Genomic DNA, 19,967 nt, shown 5'->3' with positions numbered 1-19,967 from the left:
ACCTTAGCACTGACCTTACATTGTTCAAATTGCCTTAACTGATTTTCACACTTAACCCTGTGCAGCAAAATAGCATAAAATTACCAGAATGAGACCAATTGTCTTTCTCATGAGTGTTTTCTTCCATTGTAATTGCAATTTGTAACACATATGCAGCTGTGTATATGGTAATAAGACACAAGAATAGTTGTGAGTTTTGAACTTTTTCTGTCTGGTTGAATTTTTGTAACTTTCTGAAATGAATCCATTAATAGAATCGCTGTGACGTCACAACACAGGAACACTTTGGCCATAAAAACAGTACTCATATGCTACTTATACCAATTTCACACAGAAATCTAATAGGATGAAATGCTAAATAATGACATTTTGAACAGACATGGATGTGAACTGCAGCTTCCCTGTTTGGTGAAGACACACAGATTTTAGGCGCTAATTCTAGTTTGGTATTTAAAATGACACAAAATTGAGACACACATATTCTCAGAACCCAAAGTCACATATTCAAATTGCTTTTTTAGTTTGTCCAATAGACCAAAATCCCGAAAATATCAAATGTACTCTCCTAGAAGACAGAGACAAGCAGAAAATATCCAAATGTTTTGGTCATAATTATGCTAAATATATATCTAAACAATGTATTGATTATCAAAAGGACAGCTGACTGATTAATCACATTAACTCAGCTCTATATTAATTATATCCGTATACCTAATACAGTGGACTAATGGTGCTTTTTAAATAATTATTTTCTTCTTCTTCTTCTCTGCATGTCTCAGATCAGGCTCAATCACCTCCAGTGTATCCGAGAACATTTAATGCACTTGACAAATGACCGTGATTTGCCGATGACGTAGGGATTTCTCTCCCTGATCCTGTTATTGTTCGATAGACGGAATGTGCGGTATGCGAGTGTGTGAGTGAACTCTGCAGGAGCTGACACTCGACATTAGATTCGCGGGAGGAGATTATGACCCTGGGCACTCTGGCAGAAACAGAGAAGAAAAAGCAAAGCCAAGGCCAATGGGAGACAGCAGAGGTGGAGAGAATGGAGCAAAGGCCATGAAAGGAAATGAGGTGTTTGATCTCCCCGGGACAGGTCAGGTCTCACCGCTGGAGTGTCTGATCTGATGGAGAGCCTATTATAGGACGGACACCAGCAGCTGCACTGAGCATCCAAAATGGGAAAGAAAGACAGATCTATGTATTAAATTGTCACACTTTTCTCTGTCAATTCCATTAGTGTGTGAATGTTCCCTTTCCTCTTGGAGATCTTTGAGCAACACACTCTGAAATGTCACCTAAGTCCACACTCTTTGTCCAAAAGTTTCCTTGAGAGGTCCCTTGGTTTATTGCTCCGGGCTTCTGTAGTTTCTTCAAATGCCTGTTTTCCTTTATTCTAATCGCAGCACTCAGAACAGTGGAAAGGTGTCGCAAAATAAGAGCCTCTGAAATGAAAACTTTCTCCCCCCCTTTCACTGTATGTTGCTGTGTCTTCGTCTGGTTTACCTGTGCTCCTTTGATCATGACAGAATGCGACTGTGTTTGATTCCTGGGGTACTTTGACGGTTTGCAGGCTGGCAAAAGGCCCTCCAGTGTCTGAAGTCAGATCAGAGGAGACGGGGCCCCTGAAAAGCAGGCGTCCAGCTGGGAGAAGATCAGAAGAGACACAAACTTTAGCGAGAGCCATTGTGAGGTACACAGCGGCTGCTGGCTCCATAACTTTTCCCTTTGTGTGTTTTTTATATCCGCTCCTGCTCTTATCTTCTGCTCAGAGTGTTGAATGGCTCAGTTAAAGGTCTGTGAGGAGGTTTTATCTGATTCTGACAAAAAAGACACCTTGTATTTGTTCCCTCTTTCAGCTGCCTCATGGGGTTTAAAGCCTGGTCTGTGTGTGCGTGTGTGTGTGTGTGTGTGTGTGCGCGTGCGTGTGTGTGTGTGCGTGCGTGTGTGCGCGTGTGTGCGTGCGTGCGTTCACAATGGTGCACATCTCCTTTACTCTGTAAGCATGAGGACGTTGTTATTGTCAATATAATGAAGAATATTAATAAAGAGTATTATCTTCTACATTTCATGATTTCTAGATATTAAACCTGTCGAGCATTTCCCCTTTAGTTAAATCAAGTCTTAGATGTGTGCATGAGGTTTTTGAGATGCTTACGTGAAATGACCAGTATTGAGCAACGATTTCACTCACTGTAATTACTGGCCATATTAGCTAATGTATACAATGATGTGATTATTTTACTGAGGAGCCTCGGTAAGGTGATTTGAGGAGACAGTCTCACGTGTTTGGTAATGGTGCCCTCTAGTGGTGTAATCAGAGCACTAACAAACACTTTTCTTTTTGTCTTTGTTTGTTTTGGGGCAGGTGTTATTTGGCCACGAGGATCTTAAGTGTGGTTAGTCTGGGAACTGTTTTGGTCCTTGGAAAGTGTATGGGTCCACGATAAAATAAATGCCCCTTCCAAGACCTATAGAACGTTTTCCATAAATACATTTTTTCTTTAAAATGAAATCATGCATTTTGTGGGTATGTATAAACATTATTTGATGATCATGTACTATATGATTTGTACACATTTACTACATAGAGATACCTAGCCATACTGGAAAACATACACATACCCTATATTGCTGTGGAAAGGGATTTTACATTTTCCTATTGTGTGATCCATGGCAATCATCCTCCTTAATACCAGTGTTACGTGGAAAGTAATTATGTTTACCCAAGTATTACACGTAAGTACCATGTGTGTGGTAATTATAGGCCTACTTTGTTTATATCTCCATTTAATTCTACCTATATGTTTATGTATTTATCCGACCGATCTATGTAGAAAGTAGGAATTAAGTGGAACTAAGATTTTACACACAGACAAAGAAATCAAATTGTAAATAATATTATTACAATTATTTCATCCTTGATTAGTCATTTTGCTGAAATACAATTTTGAATGTGGGACTTGTAGCTGAATACTTTAAATTATAAAGTAAAAATATATATAGGCTATATTACTTTTTAGTTCTGTTTTATTTTCTACGTTTAGATGTTTCTATTTTATGTTAGTTTATTTTCTACTCTTTTTTTATTTTTGAAATGATATGTAATGCCTTTGTTTTAACATGCTCCTGTAACGAAAACAATTCCCAATTTGGGATGATTAAAGTATATCTTGTCTTTTTAAAGTCTAGTAGTTTTACTTATTACCTATCCACCGTTGATACCCAAAGTATGATTATGTTTAGAATTGGAGCTGGCTAATAAAACAGATTATCAGCAGTTCGGTTGTTTCACGCTGTGGCCTCGCGCATGTGAATTGAAAGGCATTACTAATCGATCGACGACGCCACCGTTCTGCTGCTCTTGTCTGAACCGTCTTCAAGTTCATTAGCTTTTCTCTAATTCAAAGTAACAGCTGCATTCAGGCCCAGCTCGTCCTTTTGGAGAAATGGCAACAACCGTAAAACTGAACACCGGTGCCCAAATGCCCATTATGGGACTTGGAACATGGAAGGTGAGTTTATTTTTAAATACTACATCGGCCTACCCAGCGTTAGTTAATAGTTAACCTTTTAAGTAAGCTAGGTTCCAACGGAAAGCATGTAAATGTTGCGTAATGGTTCGGTAAAACTCACTTTTCTTGGCATCCTTACCAATTCAAGATCGACAGTAATTGTATTGCATTTTAAGACTGTGGCTGCTGCAGTTGTTCACTTTGAAACTACATATATAGTTTGTACACTAGCTAATGGGCTAATTTACTACAGCTGCAGGTTTCTAGAAATATGTGTAATTCCTGTTTGGTTAAGTTACTCCAGACTGAACTGTTTGCATTGCAAGCATGCTTTACTTTTTAAGTGTTACCAACGTAAATGTCAATACAATTGCTGTTGCAGACACTGATATCCATGTAACTAAATCCTTGGTCCATCCAAGTGCTTGGTTTACTTTTAAAACAACCAATTTCCTTTGATTGCATGACTGTTAGGCGAAGTTTTGTTTAAAATTACCTTCAGATATTTGAGATGGTTTCTGCTTCACAGCATTTGGGATTTTCATCCGTGAAATATGAAACAATAGGTGCAGTTATCATTCAAAAATAAAACAGAACGGGTAATTAGTAATCGAGAAATATGACATGGGTGTTCTCCTACCACATGTTGTGAATTATGAATGTTCCAAAATATGAATTGGATTTGGTCCCAGTGAGTTGTCCTGTCACTGTCAATGCAGAGTTCATGTCACCGTGAGGTCACTATTATAGTCTTTCTCATGTAATCTTATCCAAATCATAATAACGAAAAGGAAGGCAAGACAAGGAGCTTAAACTCAATTTTAGATGAGAAACAATGTCACCTTAAACATTAGTATGTACCCTGGATCCTTTATAGCACCGTATGTGTTAATGGGAGGTAGTTACACTTTTTATACCACAAACCATCCCTGTGTTTTCCAGTCCCCCCCCGGCAAGGTGTCCGAGGCGGTGAAAACAGCCATCTTGGCAGGCTACAGGCACATTGACGGGGCGTTCGTGTACCAGAACGAGTCGGAAGTGGGAGAGGGTGTCAACACCTCGATCAAAGATGGCGTTGTCAAACGAGAGGACCTTTTCATTGTTAGCAAGGTGAGGTGTGGTGGAATAATGTACAAACAAATGTCCTTTTGATTATTTCCTGCACAAATAGACATTGGAATAGATGTTTCTTTATTATTGACTGTTTGTGATTTTAATGGATTTCCTTGACTTTCACAGCTGTGGTGCACTTTCCACGAGAAGTCCATGGTCAGAAAAGGCTGCGAGAAGACTCTGAGTGATCTGAAACTGGACTACCTTGATCTCTATCTGATACACTGGCCCGTAGGTTTCAAGGTATTGTCAGATGTGTTCGGAAATATAAGTGTGCTCGAGATTCAGGTGTAATCTTTCAATATAGCTATGATAAAGCCACCACCTCGATGTAATGGTTATGTTGTGTCATGTTACAGGCTGGCGAGGATCTTTTTCCATTGGACAGCGCCGGAGAGACAATCAATGACGACACTAACTTCCTGGAGACATGGGAGGTACGGTAAACCAAATAAATGAAACCACTCCCTTGTTTCGGTCTAAACTAACTGGTAAAAACCTGTTTGGGATAAGCATAACAAAGCTATCTGATTCATGATGTGGAACCACAGTCATCGAATTTGTTTAAAGACCAATTTGTTAATGTCAAGATGTTATTGTTCATGTGGGAGTCATAAAGAAAGGGGAGCGTTAGGATACATTAAAGTCGGGTTTTGACAAGTTAAGACTAGTGCAGGTTTACAATGAGACAAAAGAACTGAGATATACAGTATGAGGGAGTGGAGACAAAGTATAGCTGTGGCTTTTTGAAAAGACACAGACGGTATTATGTGTGGTTTTCAGTCTATAGACCAAAAGTCATCAAAGGGCGTCTCTTTTGTTTAATTGTCTCAGGCGATGGAGGAGCTGGTGGATGCTGGTTTGGTGAAAGCTATCGGCGTGTCCAACTTCAACAAGGAGCAGATTCAAGCCATTCTCAACAAGCCGGGCCTCAAATACAGGCCGGCCAACAACCAGGTACACTAAGACAGCTGTTCAACCAATCATATTCAGGAGAAAAACACTCATTCACCCCGAGCTCTGTCCCCTTTCTTAACCCTTTTGAAGTGACATAAAAAGAGAAAAAACAAATCAATGAAGCCAACTAGTATTATGCAGTTTTTCTGATGATACAGTATAAACATATAATAGAAAATAAAAATATGTGAGACTTCTATTTCAAATTGCCATGTCATGTCTATAACTGCATACAGTACAAGTATTGTAGGATTATTGACACCAGACATATATTTAATAAATATATACGTATACCTATTGGACATGCTGTTAATATAGAGTATGTAAAGACTAAACCTCAACAGCAGAATTTATTTTAATGGGGATTATGATGTGTTTACCTTCAAAAAGAAGCTATAAAACAAACAAACAAAACATCCTAATCACTTCAGTGTCTCTTAAATAGCCATTAAAGAAAAAAGGATCCAATCCGTGACTCAAAACAGTGATAGGATCTGAACCGTGCATTTTGTGATCTGTTGCAGCCCTACTGAAAGGGCAAGGGGCCCTAATGGCATCATCTGTCTCCTCCAATCGGGTTTGAGGAATAAATGTCCTGTTAACTCCTAACGGGCCACAGCAGCTTCCCTCAGGCTGGAACATTAGCTGAGCTGAGTTTTTCTGCTTATCACAGCTACCATCACTGTCTTGTTTTATACTCGATTACAGCCCCATTCTCCTTTAGCTCTCCAGAAAGAGTACAATCATATACTCAATAAGAGTGATGCCTTATGGGTACAGTAGTTTGATGCCACTGCAAACCATATGTATGTAGAGAGGCAGAGAGTGTCCAAACTTTTAAAAGTGCATTGAAGACCTACATTTTTAACAAAGCCTTCGGTTAAAGCTCACATTTTATGGTATTCATTTGATTTGATTTTGATGGTACTTAATTTGAATGTTTTATGTATTTTTATTCTTTTGTTGTTATCTTAATTTGTTTTGTATTTCTATTTGTATTACATACACCATCTTGTATTTTCATGTTGCTGTAACTCCATCATTTACAATGTTGTTATTTGGTTTAATCTGTAAAGCCCATGGACAAATGTGTTGTGTTTGTATTGGGCTATACAAATAAAGATTGATTTGATTCGATGTATGAAACCTTTACACAGCAGTGCATGCTAAGAGTTGTGTTTGTCCCACTAGGTGGAGTGCCACCCGTACCTAACCCAGGACCAGCTGATCGCCTTCTGCCACTCTCAGGGCATCTCAGTGACCGCCTACAGTCCCCTGGGCTCCCCCGACAGACCCTGGTCAGTTGAGTATCAAAATAACACAAACCCCCTCCTCAGCTGAATCAGTATTATGTAATGTCCCTTGAGTTAGCTTCATCTTGTGACTGACTGCAGTTCCTCTTTGTTCGGGCGCATTATGTCCAGACTTAGGAAATTACCTTTTTTTCTGCCTGGTTTAGACATTTTTATTTTTAATAGATGATTTGGTGTCTTAAAAACTCTATTATTTGTTAGGAAAGTATCACTCGACACCGGGTTGAGAATCAATAATCAGGTACTAATGTATTCTTGCAAGAAGGAGCAGAGTTAAGTCACAAACAAAGGATATGGTTTAACTCACACACATGGTGCTCAACGGAGCAGCAAAAAACATCAGGCTTATAAAGTCCAAAACACGGAGATAACAACAAAGTCGTAAATCTAGATGGCGCTAATATCATCCGCGGGTGTCGGAAAGGTGTCGGGGGCATCTGTGACGTCTTCTGGAAAGAGTCACGTACTTCCTCCACGCCTCCATAGAAATGAGATATTCAGGAGACAACAAGTATGTGTCTACTCATAAATATCATCAACCTGAAATGCCCTGCCTCCTCCTATCATTAGAAGAGGCAGCTGCAAGGTCGTACACAGTGCAGAGTCACACATAGTGTCAGTGCATTAAAACAACCCATAAAGGGGAGACAACAGTATTTCTCCAACATTATTCCTCTGGTTTTGTTTTGAAAAAACACCCATAAAGGTGTTGAAGGGGCCCTATTATGCTTTTCGGAGTTGTCCATTTCCTTTGATATGTTATATAGGATTTTGTGGATGTAAATGGTCGGAATTGCCTCCATTGGAGTACTTTGTTTACTTCAGTAACAAATGACACAATGCTGCATCACAGGAGTCAAATAAAACAATTGTTTTAACATTAAAGCAGGTAAACATATCACACTAGGGTGTAAACTCTCGGCTCCGAGCGTAAAAACAAAACATGGAGAGGCAGCATTTAGCTATTATGCCCCGACACTCTGGAATAAACTACCCAAATCATGCGCGTCCGCAGAAACGCTTACTATTTTTAAATCGAGACTAAAAACATATCTCTTTGGCGCTGCTTTTAATTGAGATGCTCATATTCGAACTACAGTATGCCTTTTAAACATGTATTGTTTACCTGTGGTGTTTATTTGTATTATTTTATTATCTTTGCTTTGTAATGTCTGTTGTAAAATTGTATAATGTGTTTTTAATGTATTTATTCCTAAAAAGTATTTTAATTTGTTTTGTAAAGCACTTTGAATTGTCGCGTACAGAAAAGTGCTATATAAATAAACTTGCCTTGCCTAGGGACACTAAATAGTAATATGAAACGTGAAAACAATCACAATAGGGCCCCTTTAATGGTTTGACCTTTTCCACAATTACCACACCTGTTTGTAGTAGTGTTTGAGGAAATGTTATTACAACAACCTAGAAAACTTCAATCAATAATTGTGAACATTAGATATTTTCTAGTCAGACGTGTGATGTTGGGTTGTAAAGTTGAGTTTGAGCACTCTAGTTTTTGGATGTGTTTACATATATCTTTGGAGCATCATTAACCATAGAAATGACATGTTGGATTTTTTTAATGGGGGTTGTTTCTCTTCAAATTGTTTCCATTATTCTACCTTTTTTAAATTACAGAAATATAATGCAAAATGTGCCGGACCTGTAATTAAACAGTTGTTATATTTCAGGGCTAAACCTGAGGACCCCTCTCTGCTGGAAGACCCGAACATTAAAGCCATCGCTGCGAAGCACAACAAGACTCCTGCTCAGGTACAGCACTGCCTCCAATAAATAAGACATTAAATCACACAGGCTTTTAAAAAGTGATTTTCCTTGTTCCTCTTGTCCTCGTGATGCACGTGGGCCTCTCTGTTCTGACTCTTGCGGTTCTGACCCCTGATCTGTTCACATGTTTGCGGCAGGTCCTGATCCGCTTCCACATCCAGAGGAACGTGATCGCAATCCCCAAATCCATCACACCCAGCCGCATTCAGGAGAACTTCCAGGTACTGAGCCGAGAAATAATTCAGATGCTTTCCAGGATTAGCCCTCTTTCCGGCTCGAGTGTAAAGACGCTGTTTTAATCTTTTTGCAGGTGTTTGACTTTGCTCTCACTGAGGAGGAAATGAAGACTATAGTAGGGTTCAACAGGAACTGGAGAGTCTGTCCAATGCAAGAGTGAGATATTTTATTTATATTGTGTTTTTGACCGTCAAACTGTTGAGGAGATGTCAAATAAAACTCCCATTTCTTTATGTCTTTCCCCAATAGGAGCTTGAAGCACAAGGACTATCCATTCCACGCTTAATTCTGGAATGGATGAATTCCACCAGAGCGTCTCCACCCTCTGCGCTGCTTTATCTTTAGAGCGTTTTGGATATTTAGTACAGCCTTACCTAAACGTTAAAATGTGTTGCTCTCAGGAGAAACTTTAAATTCTTTAGTGATCACTTTTGTCTAACTGAAACACACTCCTAAAACCTCTTAATACAAAATGAGTTTGCTTTAAAATGATTTTTTATTTGTGTGTCATTTTATGTTACTGAAGAACTGTGTACAAACTACATTTGTATTTTCAAACTGAATAACTGCTCTCATCTATTTTTGAAACCGGAATAACAATTTATAAAATCATGCCCTTTGTATATTTGTAGATTAACCTGATGTAGCACATGTATGAGTAAATGTTCATAAGTAAATGAAAAGATCAATTCCTGTTTTAAGTCCAAACACTACTCATGTCGCTACGCTAATTTAAAAGCACTGTTATCTGTTTAAAATTCAGAACTTAATGCACTCATTTTGGGATGACAAAGTGTTTTTTTACTTTATTCGTGAGTCATACATGGCACTATTTTTCCTGTTACGAAATCGAAGCTTTCACTTCCCACTTATAAGACGCTGAAATAAAGTCCTGGCTGTGGGAGACAATAAAACAAGTTTCTGCAATGTTTTTCTGCACAGCTTAGAAGAAAACACTCAGGGGAAGTGTGTTCCTCTCTGTGACCACTAGAGGTCAGAACCTCACGGTGAGCCAGGTAATAAACGCATCCATACACATGCATACATAACACTTGAATTCTCATATATGTAATGCTCCATATTTGTAGTAAAGGAAATGTCATTAAGCTGTTCCCTACTAGTTTGTATTTAAAGGGGACAGAGTAACATTAGGTCTGTTTACACAAAGAGAGTCTTATCCTTCTGGAATGCAGGAAATTGAAGCTGCCAACGAGGAGAAAAGTTCAGCGTTCTCTGGAGAAATGAGCCGTGCTCGTGTGTTTGATTCATAGAGGGAAGTTGAGCATTAACTCATACAAGCGTTTAACCCAAATGTCAATATTGTATCAGGTTATCTACTAATTTTTGTTTCATTTTGGGCCATATTCCAAAAGTAGTAGGCTACTAAATAGAATCGTAATTAGTCCTATTGTATTGCCTACTGAGAACTGCTGTGCGCTGGACCTTCAGATGGACATTTTGAACTTCCTACAAAGTGATTTTTTTACAGCTTTATTTATTAAAAGATTCAGATTCAAAATATAATCAACAATCACATTAATTTACTTTTGAGATAATGCTTTATTGATTAGTGAATTAAACTCACAAGCTACACATCAATTTATATTTATGAAAATAAGTTTATTTACAAGCTGCAACATTATAGTTGAGTATAAAGTATCCGATAAAACATTATTCTGAGATGGGCCATTGTGCAGAAAATGATACAATGTTGTACTTGAGGAACATGTTAAATACAAGACTTAAACAGAGTATTTATACACAGGCAGGCCCGGACTGGCCATCGGGAGGACCGGGAGGTTTCCCGATGGCCTGGCCTGGCCTGTTAAGTGGCCTGCTGGCCTGAGGATTGTTTTGGTATGTGAACGCAACGCTGCGCAAATGTGGGTCTGACTCTGCCTCACAGAGGGTGACTGGCTGTCTACATGATGTGGCCTGCCGACATGGCCACTTTCATACAGATCAAGCTCGGGAGGGTGTGTATGTGTGGCGCGAGCAAGCGAGAGAGAAAGCGCGTGCACTGGTTACGTGTATTGTTGTTGTTAGCATCCGGTGCTAGCTAGCAGCGCTAACGGAATGAGCTGTCAACAAGGTGGAGGAGAGTCCTCTCCTGTCAGACTGAGAGACTGATAACTACAGCTCAGGTGAGGTAAAGGACTCTCTGAGTGTTTAGATAGTTAACTTAGTCTAAGTTCTCTGTGGGTCTCAAACGGTTTGGTCACCATTTATGTAAACACATATTTCCATTTGAAGGGGGAGTGATTAGTAAAATACGCATTAATAATACAAAAAAAAAAGTTAACTAGGTGAAAAAAGGCAAGATAAACTTTTAAAACTTGTTGAGAGCTAAAAACTAGTCTTTGCTGCTGCCTCAAAGAGGAGCAGGGGGAGAGGAGAGAGGCTGGTTCAGGAGCACAGACACACTCACAACTATAAATGAACCAAAAACAAATAAATAAACAAGTGTCAATGTTTTTTCATATTGGATATGGTATGTTATTGGTTATGGCCATGTTCTTATGATTTTATGATTATTTAAATGTATACAGTTCTGTTTCATATGGGTGTAGTCTCTTTATTTCCCCCTCAAAGTGCACCAGATTGATGCATTTAAGTCCAACATTTAAAAAAAAAAATCTTCCGCGGGGAGCATGCCCCCCGACCCCCCTAGAGGATTTGAGGTCCACCTTCACTTAAAATATGTTCACATGGATAGGTTGCTAAATAGATTTGCACTTTAAAAAAAAAATAGTAACCCATGTCCATATGTTTATGCTGGGGTAGTTTTAAAGTTTATGGCTCTCACTACGGGCAGATATTGACAAATAAATCCAGGAAAATTGCACAAAAGAAAACTGGTAGTGGCCTGGTTGGGTGTATAATTCCCGGCCTGACTTATTGTCCCAGTCCGGCTCTGTACACAGGTATATGGCGATCTTTACTCCGAGTACTTATTTCACCTCTGCACAGCATTGATAGTGATCCAGGTATTTAACCCAAAGATAATGGCATACTTAGTAAAGGGTAGGCCCCATTAATCATAGGTAAAATGAATCATCAAATCCTAGAAAAACAGGATGTGGAGTCAGCGTGTAGATTTTAAATCAACAGAAAGCTCAGCACGTTGTCTAGTATTCTGTATTCAGAGGGAAGTCTTTGTGATGCGTCGCCCTGTGGAGAAGAGAGGAGGAGGAACACACGTTACATAAGAAAGGGATAATGGGTCCAGTTACATCATAGTTCAACTCATCTGTTAACATCACACCCTCAGTGAAGGAAGAAGTACTCAGACTTTTTACTAAAGTAGCAATACCAAATGTAAAAAGAAATGTTATACTGTAAGTATTGGCATAACAATTTAACTGATACACTAAAAGTACTTATTGTGCATAAAAAGCCCTTAATATATTATGCATTAATATGTTCATCACAGCTGAAACACATGGTGATATTTCTTTTAAATTAAACTGCTACTGGATGCATTAACTTAGCATAATATATCATAGTGTAGACTATGACTCCACTTCGAGCAATACAATTACTAACAAAGCACTTATATACTAATAAAGGACTGGCTTATCTAAAGCTAGTTGAGTAGCACTTGAAATGTTTTGGCTCTATGAAACCTGATGATTCTGGTTTTTTCAAGTTTGTATCTTCTTGGTCGAATGCACTTATTGTAAGTCGCTTTGGATAAAAGCATCAGCTAAATGCAATGTACGTAATGTAATATTATATTCTGTATTAACTAATAATATGAATCTGAAGTAACTAGTACAAAAAGAACTATACTGGCTTCCAAAATATAGTGGCGTATAAAGTAGCATTGAAGGAAATACTTAAAGTACAAGTAGCTTAAAATCAATCAGTGTTTGAGTAAACCTCGTTAGATTCTTGTCTGTATATTGTTCGGTTTGATCCCTGTCTACTCACCATTCCATTTTGAATGCTCTACTCTCGTTGAAGCTCATCATGGTCTTCATGTCTTCATCACTCAACTTGAAGTCAAACAGCTGGAAGACAAAGAAGAGGATTTATAACGGAAATTCCTCTTACAAAATACATTGCATTGAAAGGGGTTCTCTCTGTGTTGACTCCCCCTTTTAGTCCCAGAGATGAAAACAAACAGCGGATGTAGAGTACCTGGAAGTTCTCCTTGATCCGATGGGGCGTCGCTGACTTGGGGACAACAAGCATGTTCCTGTCGATGCTGAACCGGATGAGAACCTGGGGTAAAAACAGCATTATACAACAATTATTCTATTTTTACAAAGTATCTGTCTATTTTTTTATTTTCTGTGTTGACCCGCCAACGGAAACCTACAAATATTACTACAATATAAGTTATACTGTGAACTTCCTTAGCTATAACAATGTAGAGTTTCTGCAACCAATTTCTTATTTCCTCTTGACAGAAATCTGAAAAGCTTGGCTGTAAAAAGTGAGTTTTACTTCTCTATAAATGTTTTGGGTACATAGTAGTACTGTATTCCTTATATTTCATTATATCTTAGGAAATAACAGTAGTCCCACGTGCCTAAGACTGACTATATTATGGTATGTGTGGCTGTACCTCAGAAAATACGAGCAGAACAATCAATTATGTTGTATCAATGAACTCATATCAAATAAAAATCCTGGATATGCACACATAATTGAATTCCACAATTATCACACCACCATTTCTTTTAATAAGACCTTGTTTTCTTCAAGGGAAAGAGGAACTTTTGCTAGACTTTTCCCACCTGTGCTGGAGTCTTGTTGTGCCTTTTCGCGATGTCCTTGATCCGAGGCTCGTCCAGCAGAGAGGGATCATCGGACGAAACCCTTTTGTAAGTAAAAACAGATTGAAGCTTGACATTCTTTCTCTGAGCTCTCTGAGTGTATGTCAGGTGACCCTGCCTCTCACCAGGGTCTGTCGGGGGAGCCCAGGGGACTGTAGGCGGTCACTGGGACGCCCTTTGACTGGCAGTAGTTGATCAGCTTCTCCTGAGGCAGGTACGGGTGACTCTCAATCTGCAGAACACCAGAATACTTTAGATGTACTCTCTTCTTCCTTCTACATTATGTCGTGCTGTCACACTCTTGTTTTGTACCTGGTGGTTGGCAGGCTTGTATTTGAGGCCTGGTTTGTTGAGGAGTGCTTCGATCTGGTCTTTGTTGAAGTTGGAGATGCCGATAGCTTTGACCAGCCCAGAGTCCACCAGCTTCTCCATGGCCTTTAAGACACATTACATACCGTTGTTAGTATACTTCCAGTTTTGCATCCTATTTTTGTTTGATTTAAGCTGCCAGAATGTCAGCTGGACCGTCAGCTCGCCACTTAAGATTCAAGATTCAAGGCTTTTATTATCATTCGTACATAGCTACAGTGTAGTTATGTCGATGAAAATCTTAGGTCACAGGCTCCTCCAACAGTGCAACACAATAAAGAGATAACATTGTGCAAGTAAATACAATCAAATAGAATAGAAGTAGTGTCATAAGAGTCTATATACAAGTGATGAATAAATTACCTCCCAGGTGTCCAAGAACTCGCTGCCATCAGGAATGAGCTGGTTATTGGCATCAACGGGAAACATATTATCCCCAGGCTGCATTGGAAAGAAAGTCAGAACTTAATGTTGGGTAAAATGTGTTTTACTCTTCTTTTTTTTTAAGATATCCTGTTAAAGGTGGAGTCAGTGATTCTTATCCAAAAGACTTTTGGGAATATTCTCCTAAGAGTCCACCGTCCATTTGGCCCTCTACAGAAGCCCTAAGATTCAAGATAATTATGTTTTGTGTGCAAAGTTGTCCAACACCTGAGTTTATCTTCTACTAGTAACTTTGTTAGCCTGAACTGAATTATTTAAAGTCTTGCCTTCATTTCTCAAAAGCCAACTAATTCTTCTCTTGAGATTCGGTCTAACTACGCTCTTTTGAAATCCTCTTAATGTCTCTAGTATCAAGCTATCTTAGACATGAGAAATATGCTATGAGGTTGAGCTGGACCAGAACCCTATCCTGCTCTTGTTTTCTGTATAGCCAGGACAGGACTATAGCACCATACCTTGGCTCCCATAGGGAAATGCATGAGGTAAAGGTCCAGGTAGTCCAGCTTCAGGTCAGAGAGCGTCTTCTCACAGGCTGTCCTCACCAGAGATGGGAGGTGGGAGGTGCACCACAACTAGGAATACAACATATTGGAGGGGAGTGTAAAACGGGGGGAAACTAGGCCTAATAATAATAATAATAATTCCTTACATTTATTATAGCGCTTTTTCAATGACTCAAAGCGCTTTACATATACACACATTACACATATATCATACATGCAGTCAGATACTGTGGACAATACCCACAGGAGCAAGTTCAGGTGTCTTGCCCAAGGACACACCGGCTTTACAGACGCAGCAGCGGCGGGTTTCACCCCTTGATCTGATGATCATTGCACAGCGCACTGCGCCACACCGTCCATCTTCACGCCTCGAGGTCATCGAGGCGCTTTTACAAGTACACATTGGTATTATACATGTACTGTGGACAATACCCACAGGAGCAAATCCGGGTGAAGTGTCTTGCCCAAGGACACAACGGCCTGACGCAGTGGCGGCAGGATCGGGTTTCAAACTGGAGTTCCCCAGCACTCCCCCTTGATCTGATGATCGGATGCACAGACCACTGCGCCACCCGTCCTAATAACACATTTTACATGTTGTCATGCGTTTTCCCAAATTAGGCATGGTGTATTATAACTTTGTCATCCTTGTGACCAGCTGATGAAGAAGAAGAAAGGATCCTAATTATCAAAAGAGTGAAGCTGCCCTAGAGCATATTGGCCTATTTGCAGTATTAAAAAGCCTCTGGTTTAGCTGTGCAATATAAATCCTTTATGTTTGTGATAAGCTTGTTTTTCCTTGGCTTCTATGGAGGCAGCTATATGATAAGACAATATGACATGTTTCTCTACCAGGACAAAAAACAATACTGTATTTTGTATTAATACCCTACCTTACTGACGATGAACAGATCCTCCCTCTTTACCACTCCTTTGTCGATCATGGCACAAACTCCATCCCCAACTTCTCCTTCGTTCTGGTAGACATAAGCACCATCAATGTGCCTGTATCCCACATCTATTGCCGCCTTTACAGCCTCACAGACCTTCCCTGGGTCTGACTGGAGACAAGAGGGTGAGACGGATAATCATTCATATGTGTGGCAGTGGTTTTCCTGTATCAGTTAATGAGTAGAAATGATGAGGAATTAATTATGGGCATGTAGTCTTAGCTGGTATCACTATTATGCAGTACAATCTTTATAACCCGTAATAAACCAAGGGTTGATCGTGTTGCAATTTCACATCTTGGCATTTTCAGTATAGCACATAAACCCCTGTTGATGATGCCATTTGTGGATTTCCAAATAAGACCATGCAGTCATATTTGCATTAGATGCTTAAGTGGGTATTTTTTTACCCGGTGAGGTGGTTTTCTTGAAGTTTGTAATTACATTTTAGTTTCATTTCATATTCCAGCTATTCCTCAAAAAACAAGTTTTGGATATCATGCCATTCACATTTTTAATTTAAATTTTAAGAAATTGAAGTTTTTGTATTTCTACCCCAAGCTTCCATAAGTGGGTCAAAAATGACCCGCATGCATTTCCTATGGGAACCTTTGATTATTATCACCTGTTGCTCTCAGGAATACATTCACTGTGGACCACACAGACGACATTACAAGTGACACCTCTCAGAAAGATTATTTTACACAGCAAGATCTGATACCTGTCAGTATAATAATAATAATACATTGTATTTTTATAGGGCTTTTCAAGGACTCAAAATCGCTTTACAATATAAGGGAAGGTTAGGGTGGGGGTATAGGACTATCAAACTTGATCAACCGGCATGGATTGATGGGGGGTGGGCTATGAGTAGACAAGAGGAGAAGAGATGAGTGTTGAAAAGGGACTGGAATATTGTGAGGCTCTCAGAATAGCGGAGATCTTTGAACTATATGTTCAAAACGTTTTTTTTCAAAATGTAAAAATAATGTCTAAAATTATAAATTGTGAAAAATTAAATATAAAATATTTGTAATGTGAACCAAAGTGATTTTTCTTAACCAAAATGACAGAAATGGCATAGATACACATATTATTCTAATACGGGTCCTTTTAGACCCACTTATGGAAGAGTGTAGGGTCCAGTCACTCGGGCATCTTGTTGGGGAAATATTTTCCAAGGCCCATAACTTTGACTCAGTTTATCAGTTCAAACTGTCCTGACTGAGAACACACACACACCTGTAACCTTGGCTGCTGTGCTCTCAGTGTTTTGTCTCCCTGTTCCTGCCTGTTGGCGTCAGCTGATAGAGGTGTTACGATTCTATCTTGTTATGCACAATGTTGATTATTCTCTCTGAACTAGCTAAATACACGGGTCTGGGGTAGAGTTCTTGAGACGTGGCAACTCTACCGTTGCAGTCAGAACCTCTGACTCTGTGACTTGTGATGTGAATCCTCTGGCCGAAACTCCATCAGTGTTTGACATCAAAGCTCAAACTCTCCTCGTGTCTCTCTGAGTCCTGACTCTCCATTGCTACAGAAGTTTCCCTTACACATCTAAGGGTTAAATGATCAGATTAAGGTAACATGCATTCAATTATAATGATAAATATTTGAACAAACCTATTTACATTGTATTGGGTTCTCTATTTTTTATGTTATGACACTTTAACACTTCCTTCCATGCGTTGGGATGTATCAAGTGAGCACTGGGACTGCTTACATCTATTACAAAAATAGTTTATATCTTATTAGCAACTAGTTTAGCACAGCATTCTGTAATTACATTTAGCTCTTGAACCTCGTTTGCATTAGATTCAAGTGACAAGGCAGTGACATGAACAACATGGACAATACAGATCATAGAACCCATGAAATGCATTTGTTCAAGTGCTGATAAAAACAGCAGAGACAAAGTCCAACACCTCTATCTGTCTAAGTATTATACGGATAAAACAATCAGCCTTACCCTCCATGTTCCCAGACCCACTATAGGCATCTTTGATCCATTGTTGAGAGTAATGGAGGGGATCATGTTGGCTCTTCTGTTGCAGCTCTGGCAGGATCAGACTGTTCTTGCTACACTGAGGAGGGGGTCTTATGTGCACAAGCCAGGGAGAGGGGGGTGGAGTTAATGAGCAGGAAGGAGGTGGTCCTATGTGGTGGATAGGTCTTGTTTTGTCTTTCATCGTAATTAAGGAATATCCCGTGGAAAGAAATATGCGTCAGAGAGGAGAATGAATCAGCAGAAATGTTGCTATTGCAAGTCATTGATAGTAGTTGATAAGCCAAGAGGACACAGTCTGTGTTAAAGTGATAAGTGCTCTCATTGCTTTTACAGTAGGACCTTAGAAACCGGTTAATAAAGATATGATCAGGATAGGACCAAAGTGTTTTTAATGTGTGGTCAGTTCTGCGTTGTACATCATTTTGCAAGCGATGTAATTATTGAAGAATAAATAATTATTTCTCTTATGAATGAGTGGACTATGCAATAAAACACACCTTAGGGTAATTTCAGTACACTCATACTTGTTGATACAAAGACTGGGTTGGTAGATTATAGCAAACTTTAAATATTGCTTTTCATTTGACAATATTACACTTGTATTTCGGCTCTTGTACTTCTGTTACATTGCATATTAGAAAGTTATAGATACAGCTAGTGTTTTATTTAATCAAAATTGTCCGTCTGTCCGTCCGACTGTCTGTCCGTCTGTCTGTATGTCTGTCTGTCTGTCTGTCTGTCTGTCTGTCTGTCTGTCTGTCTGTCTGTCTGTCTGTCCGTCTGTCTGTCCGTCTGTCCGTCTGTCCGTCTGTCTGTCTGTCTGTCTGTCTGTCTGTCTGTCTGTCTGTCTGTCTGTCTGTCTGTCTGTCTGTCTTCTGTCTGTCTGTCTGTCCGTCTGTCTGTCCGTCTGTATGTCTGTCTGTCTGTCTGTCTGTCTGTCTGTCCGTCTGTCTGTCCGTCTGTCTGTCTGTCTGTCTGTCTGTCTGTCTGTATGTCTGTCTGTCTGTCTGTCCGTCTGTCCGTCCGTCTGTCTGTCTGTCCGTCTGTCTGTCTGTCTGTCCGTCTGTCTGTCTGTCTGTCTGTCTGTCTGTATGTCTGTCTGTCTGTCTGTCTGTCTGTCTGTCTGTCCGTCTGTCTGTCCATCTGTCTGTATGTCTGTCTGTCTGTCTGTATGTCTGTCTGTCTGTCTGTCTGTCTGTCTGTCTGTCTGTCTGTCTGTCTGTCTGTCTGTCTGTCTGTCTGTCTGTCTGTCTGTCTGTCTGTCAGTTTGTCAGTTTGTGTGTACAGACAGAGATCGAAATACCTTTTCCCACAATCCCGAATACAAAAATACAAATATATATAAAAATATCTATACCATATACACAATCAATTGGGCCACTGGTATGATCCCCTCGCCGTTTTCAGTGTAGGAGGATTGCCCTATCACATTTGAGCGGGTTTAGGTTGCATGCAGGTGAACAGTCAGCATGGAGAAATTAAGCTTTGGCCAAAATAAAACCTCAGCACCCATCAGGTTTTGGCTGACGACATTTAAGCTTTTTAGTTAACGTTTTGTAACTTTGACCAAAATATTGGCCCTGTATTCTGACTCAGATTCAGCAAACGTAGATGATACGATGACTGAGGGTACACTCTTAAAATGCTGGGTTATTTCTATAAACACATTGCTGGGTTGATTTGGCTGGGTCATAATTATGGGTTATTTGGGTACTGTAAACACACTGGTGGGTTGTTCATGCTGGGTCAAAGGGGTTATTAGGGCTTCAATTGCAGTTGAACACCCGCCTGGGTTATTTTTAACCCAGAGGTTGCTTTATTCATTTTCCCACTTCTGAATCATTCTGGAATCATCTTTTTCAAAACACAAGGTATGTAACCTATATTTTACCTATATTTATATAATTATACAATTCTGTAACCTATATTTTTTTAATGACTTGTGATAACTGTTCAATAGGGATCTGTAGGCATTTAACA

General features: G+C 39.5%; 4 protein-coding genes across 4 annotated transcripts in view; 3 read left to right on the top strand and 1 right to left on the bottom strand.

Annotated features, from left to right (window-relative positions):
• Positions 1 to 3,127, top strand: part of mdfic (MyoD family inhibitor domain containing) — a 259,828-nt gene extending 256,701 nt beyond the window's left edge. The window contains exons 9-10 of the transcript XR_004570813.1: positions 1,577 to 1,696; positions 2,372 to 3,127. The gene's annotated coding sequence lies outside the window, so the exon portion shown is untranslated. The remainder of the gene's footprint in view (positions 1 to 1,576; positions 1,697 to 2,371) is intronic.
• A 218-nt stretch (positions 3,128 to 3,345) lies between these two features.
• On the top strand, positions 3,346 to 9,840 carry akr1b1.2 (aldo-keto reductase family 1, member B1 (aldose reductase), tandem duplicate 2). The gene is made up of 10 exons (XM_034234279.1): positions 3,346 to 3,518; positions 4,461 to 4,628; positions 4,758 to 4,874; positions 4,991 to 5,068; positions 5,466 to 5,588; positions 6,780 to 6,886; positions 8,593 to 8,674; positions 8,827 to 8,910; positions 9,000 to 9,082; positions 9,176 to 9,840. The coding sequence occupies exons 1-10, from the start codon at positions 3,453 to 3,455 to the stop codon at positions 9,210 to 9,212; spliced, it is 945 nt and encodes a 314-aa protein (XP_034090170.1). The 5' UTR covers positions 3,346 to 3,452; the 3' UTR covers positions 9,213 to 9,840.
• Positions 9,841 to 11,042: 1,202 nt separating this feature from the next.
• The window catches only part of LOC117558236 (THAP domain-containing protein 5-like), a 32,145-nt gene continuing 23,220 nt past the window's right edge, over positions 11,043 to 19,967 (top strand). The window contains exons 1-4 of the mRNA XM_034234276.1: positions 11,043 to 11,070; positions 13,034 to 13,158; positions 13,342 to 13,367; positions 13,640 to 13,758. The gene's annotated coding sequence lies outside the window, so the exon portion shown is untranslated. The remainder of the gene's footprint in view (positions 11,071 to 13,033; positions 13,159 to 13,341; positions 13,368 to 13,639; positions 13,759 to 19,967) is intronic.
• Positions 11,683 to 18,082, bottom strand: LOC117558238 (aldo-keto reductase family 1 member B1-like). Its single transcript, XM_034234278.1, has 10 exons — positions 17,949 to 18,082; positions 15,920 to 16,087; positions 14,979 to 15,095; positions 14,443 to 14,520; positions 14,023 to 14,145; positions 13,836 to 13,942; positions 13,672 to 13,753; positions 13,070 to 13,153; positions 12,860 to 12,939; positions 11,683 to 12,097 (listed from the first exon to the last, which is right to left on the bottom strand). The coding sequence occupies exons 1-10, from the start codon at positions 18,012 to 18,014 to the stop codon at positions 12,055 to 12,057; spliced, it is 948 nt and encodes a 315-aa protein (XP_034090169.1). The 5' UTR covers positions 18,015 to 18,082; the 3' UTR covers positions 11,683 to 12,054.

This window comes from Gymnodraco acuticeps, unplaced genomic scaffold, assembly GCF_902827175.1.
Source record: "Gymnodraco acuticeps unplaced genomic scaffold, fGymAcu1.1, whole genome shotgun sequence".
Classification (NCBI taxonomy): Eukaryota; Metazoa; Chordata; class Actinopteri; order Perciformes; family Bathydraconidae; genus Gymnodraco; species Gymnodraco acuticeps.
This window is presented reverse-complemented; position numbering and strand designations above follow the sequence as displayed.

Coding starts and splice junctions, on each gene's coding strand:
- LOC117558238 (XM_034234278.1), bottom strand. CDS start 18,014: ATGATCCCCTCCATTACTCTCAACAATGGATCAAAGATGCCTATAGTG. Junction 15,096..15,919: donor ATCTGTTCATCGTCAGTAAG/GTAGGGTATTAA, acceptor TTGTATTCCTAG/TTGTGGTGCACCTCCCACCT. Junction 13,943..14,022: donor ACAAGCCTGCCAACCACCAG/GTACAAAACAAG, acceptor GGTGTTCTGCAG/ATTGAGAGTCACCCGTACCT.
- akr1b1.2 (XM_034234279.1), top strand. CDS start 3,453: ATGGCAACAACCGTAAAACTGAACACCGGTGCCCAAATGCCCATTATG. Junction 3,519..4,460: donor TGGGACTTGGAACATGGAAG/GTGAGTTTATTT, acceptor TGTGTTTTCCAG/TCCCCCCCCGGCAAGGTGTC. Junction 8,911..8,999: donor GCATTCAGGAGAACTTCCAG/GTACTGAGCCGA, acceptor ATCTTTTTGCAG/GTGTTTGACTTTGCTCTCAC.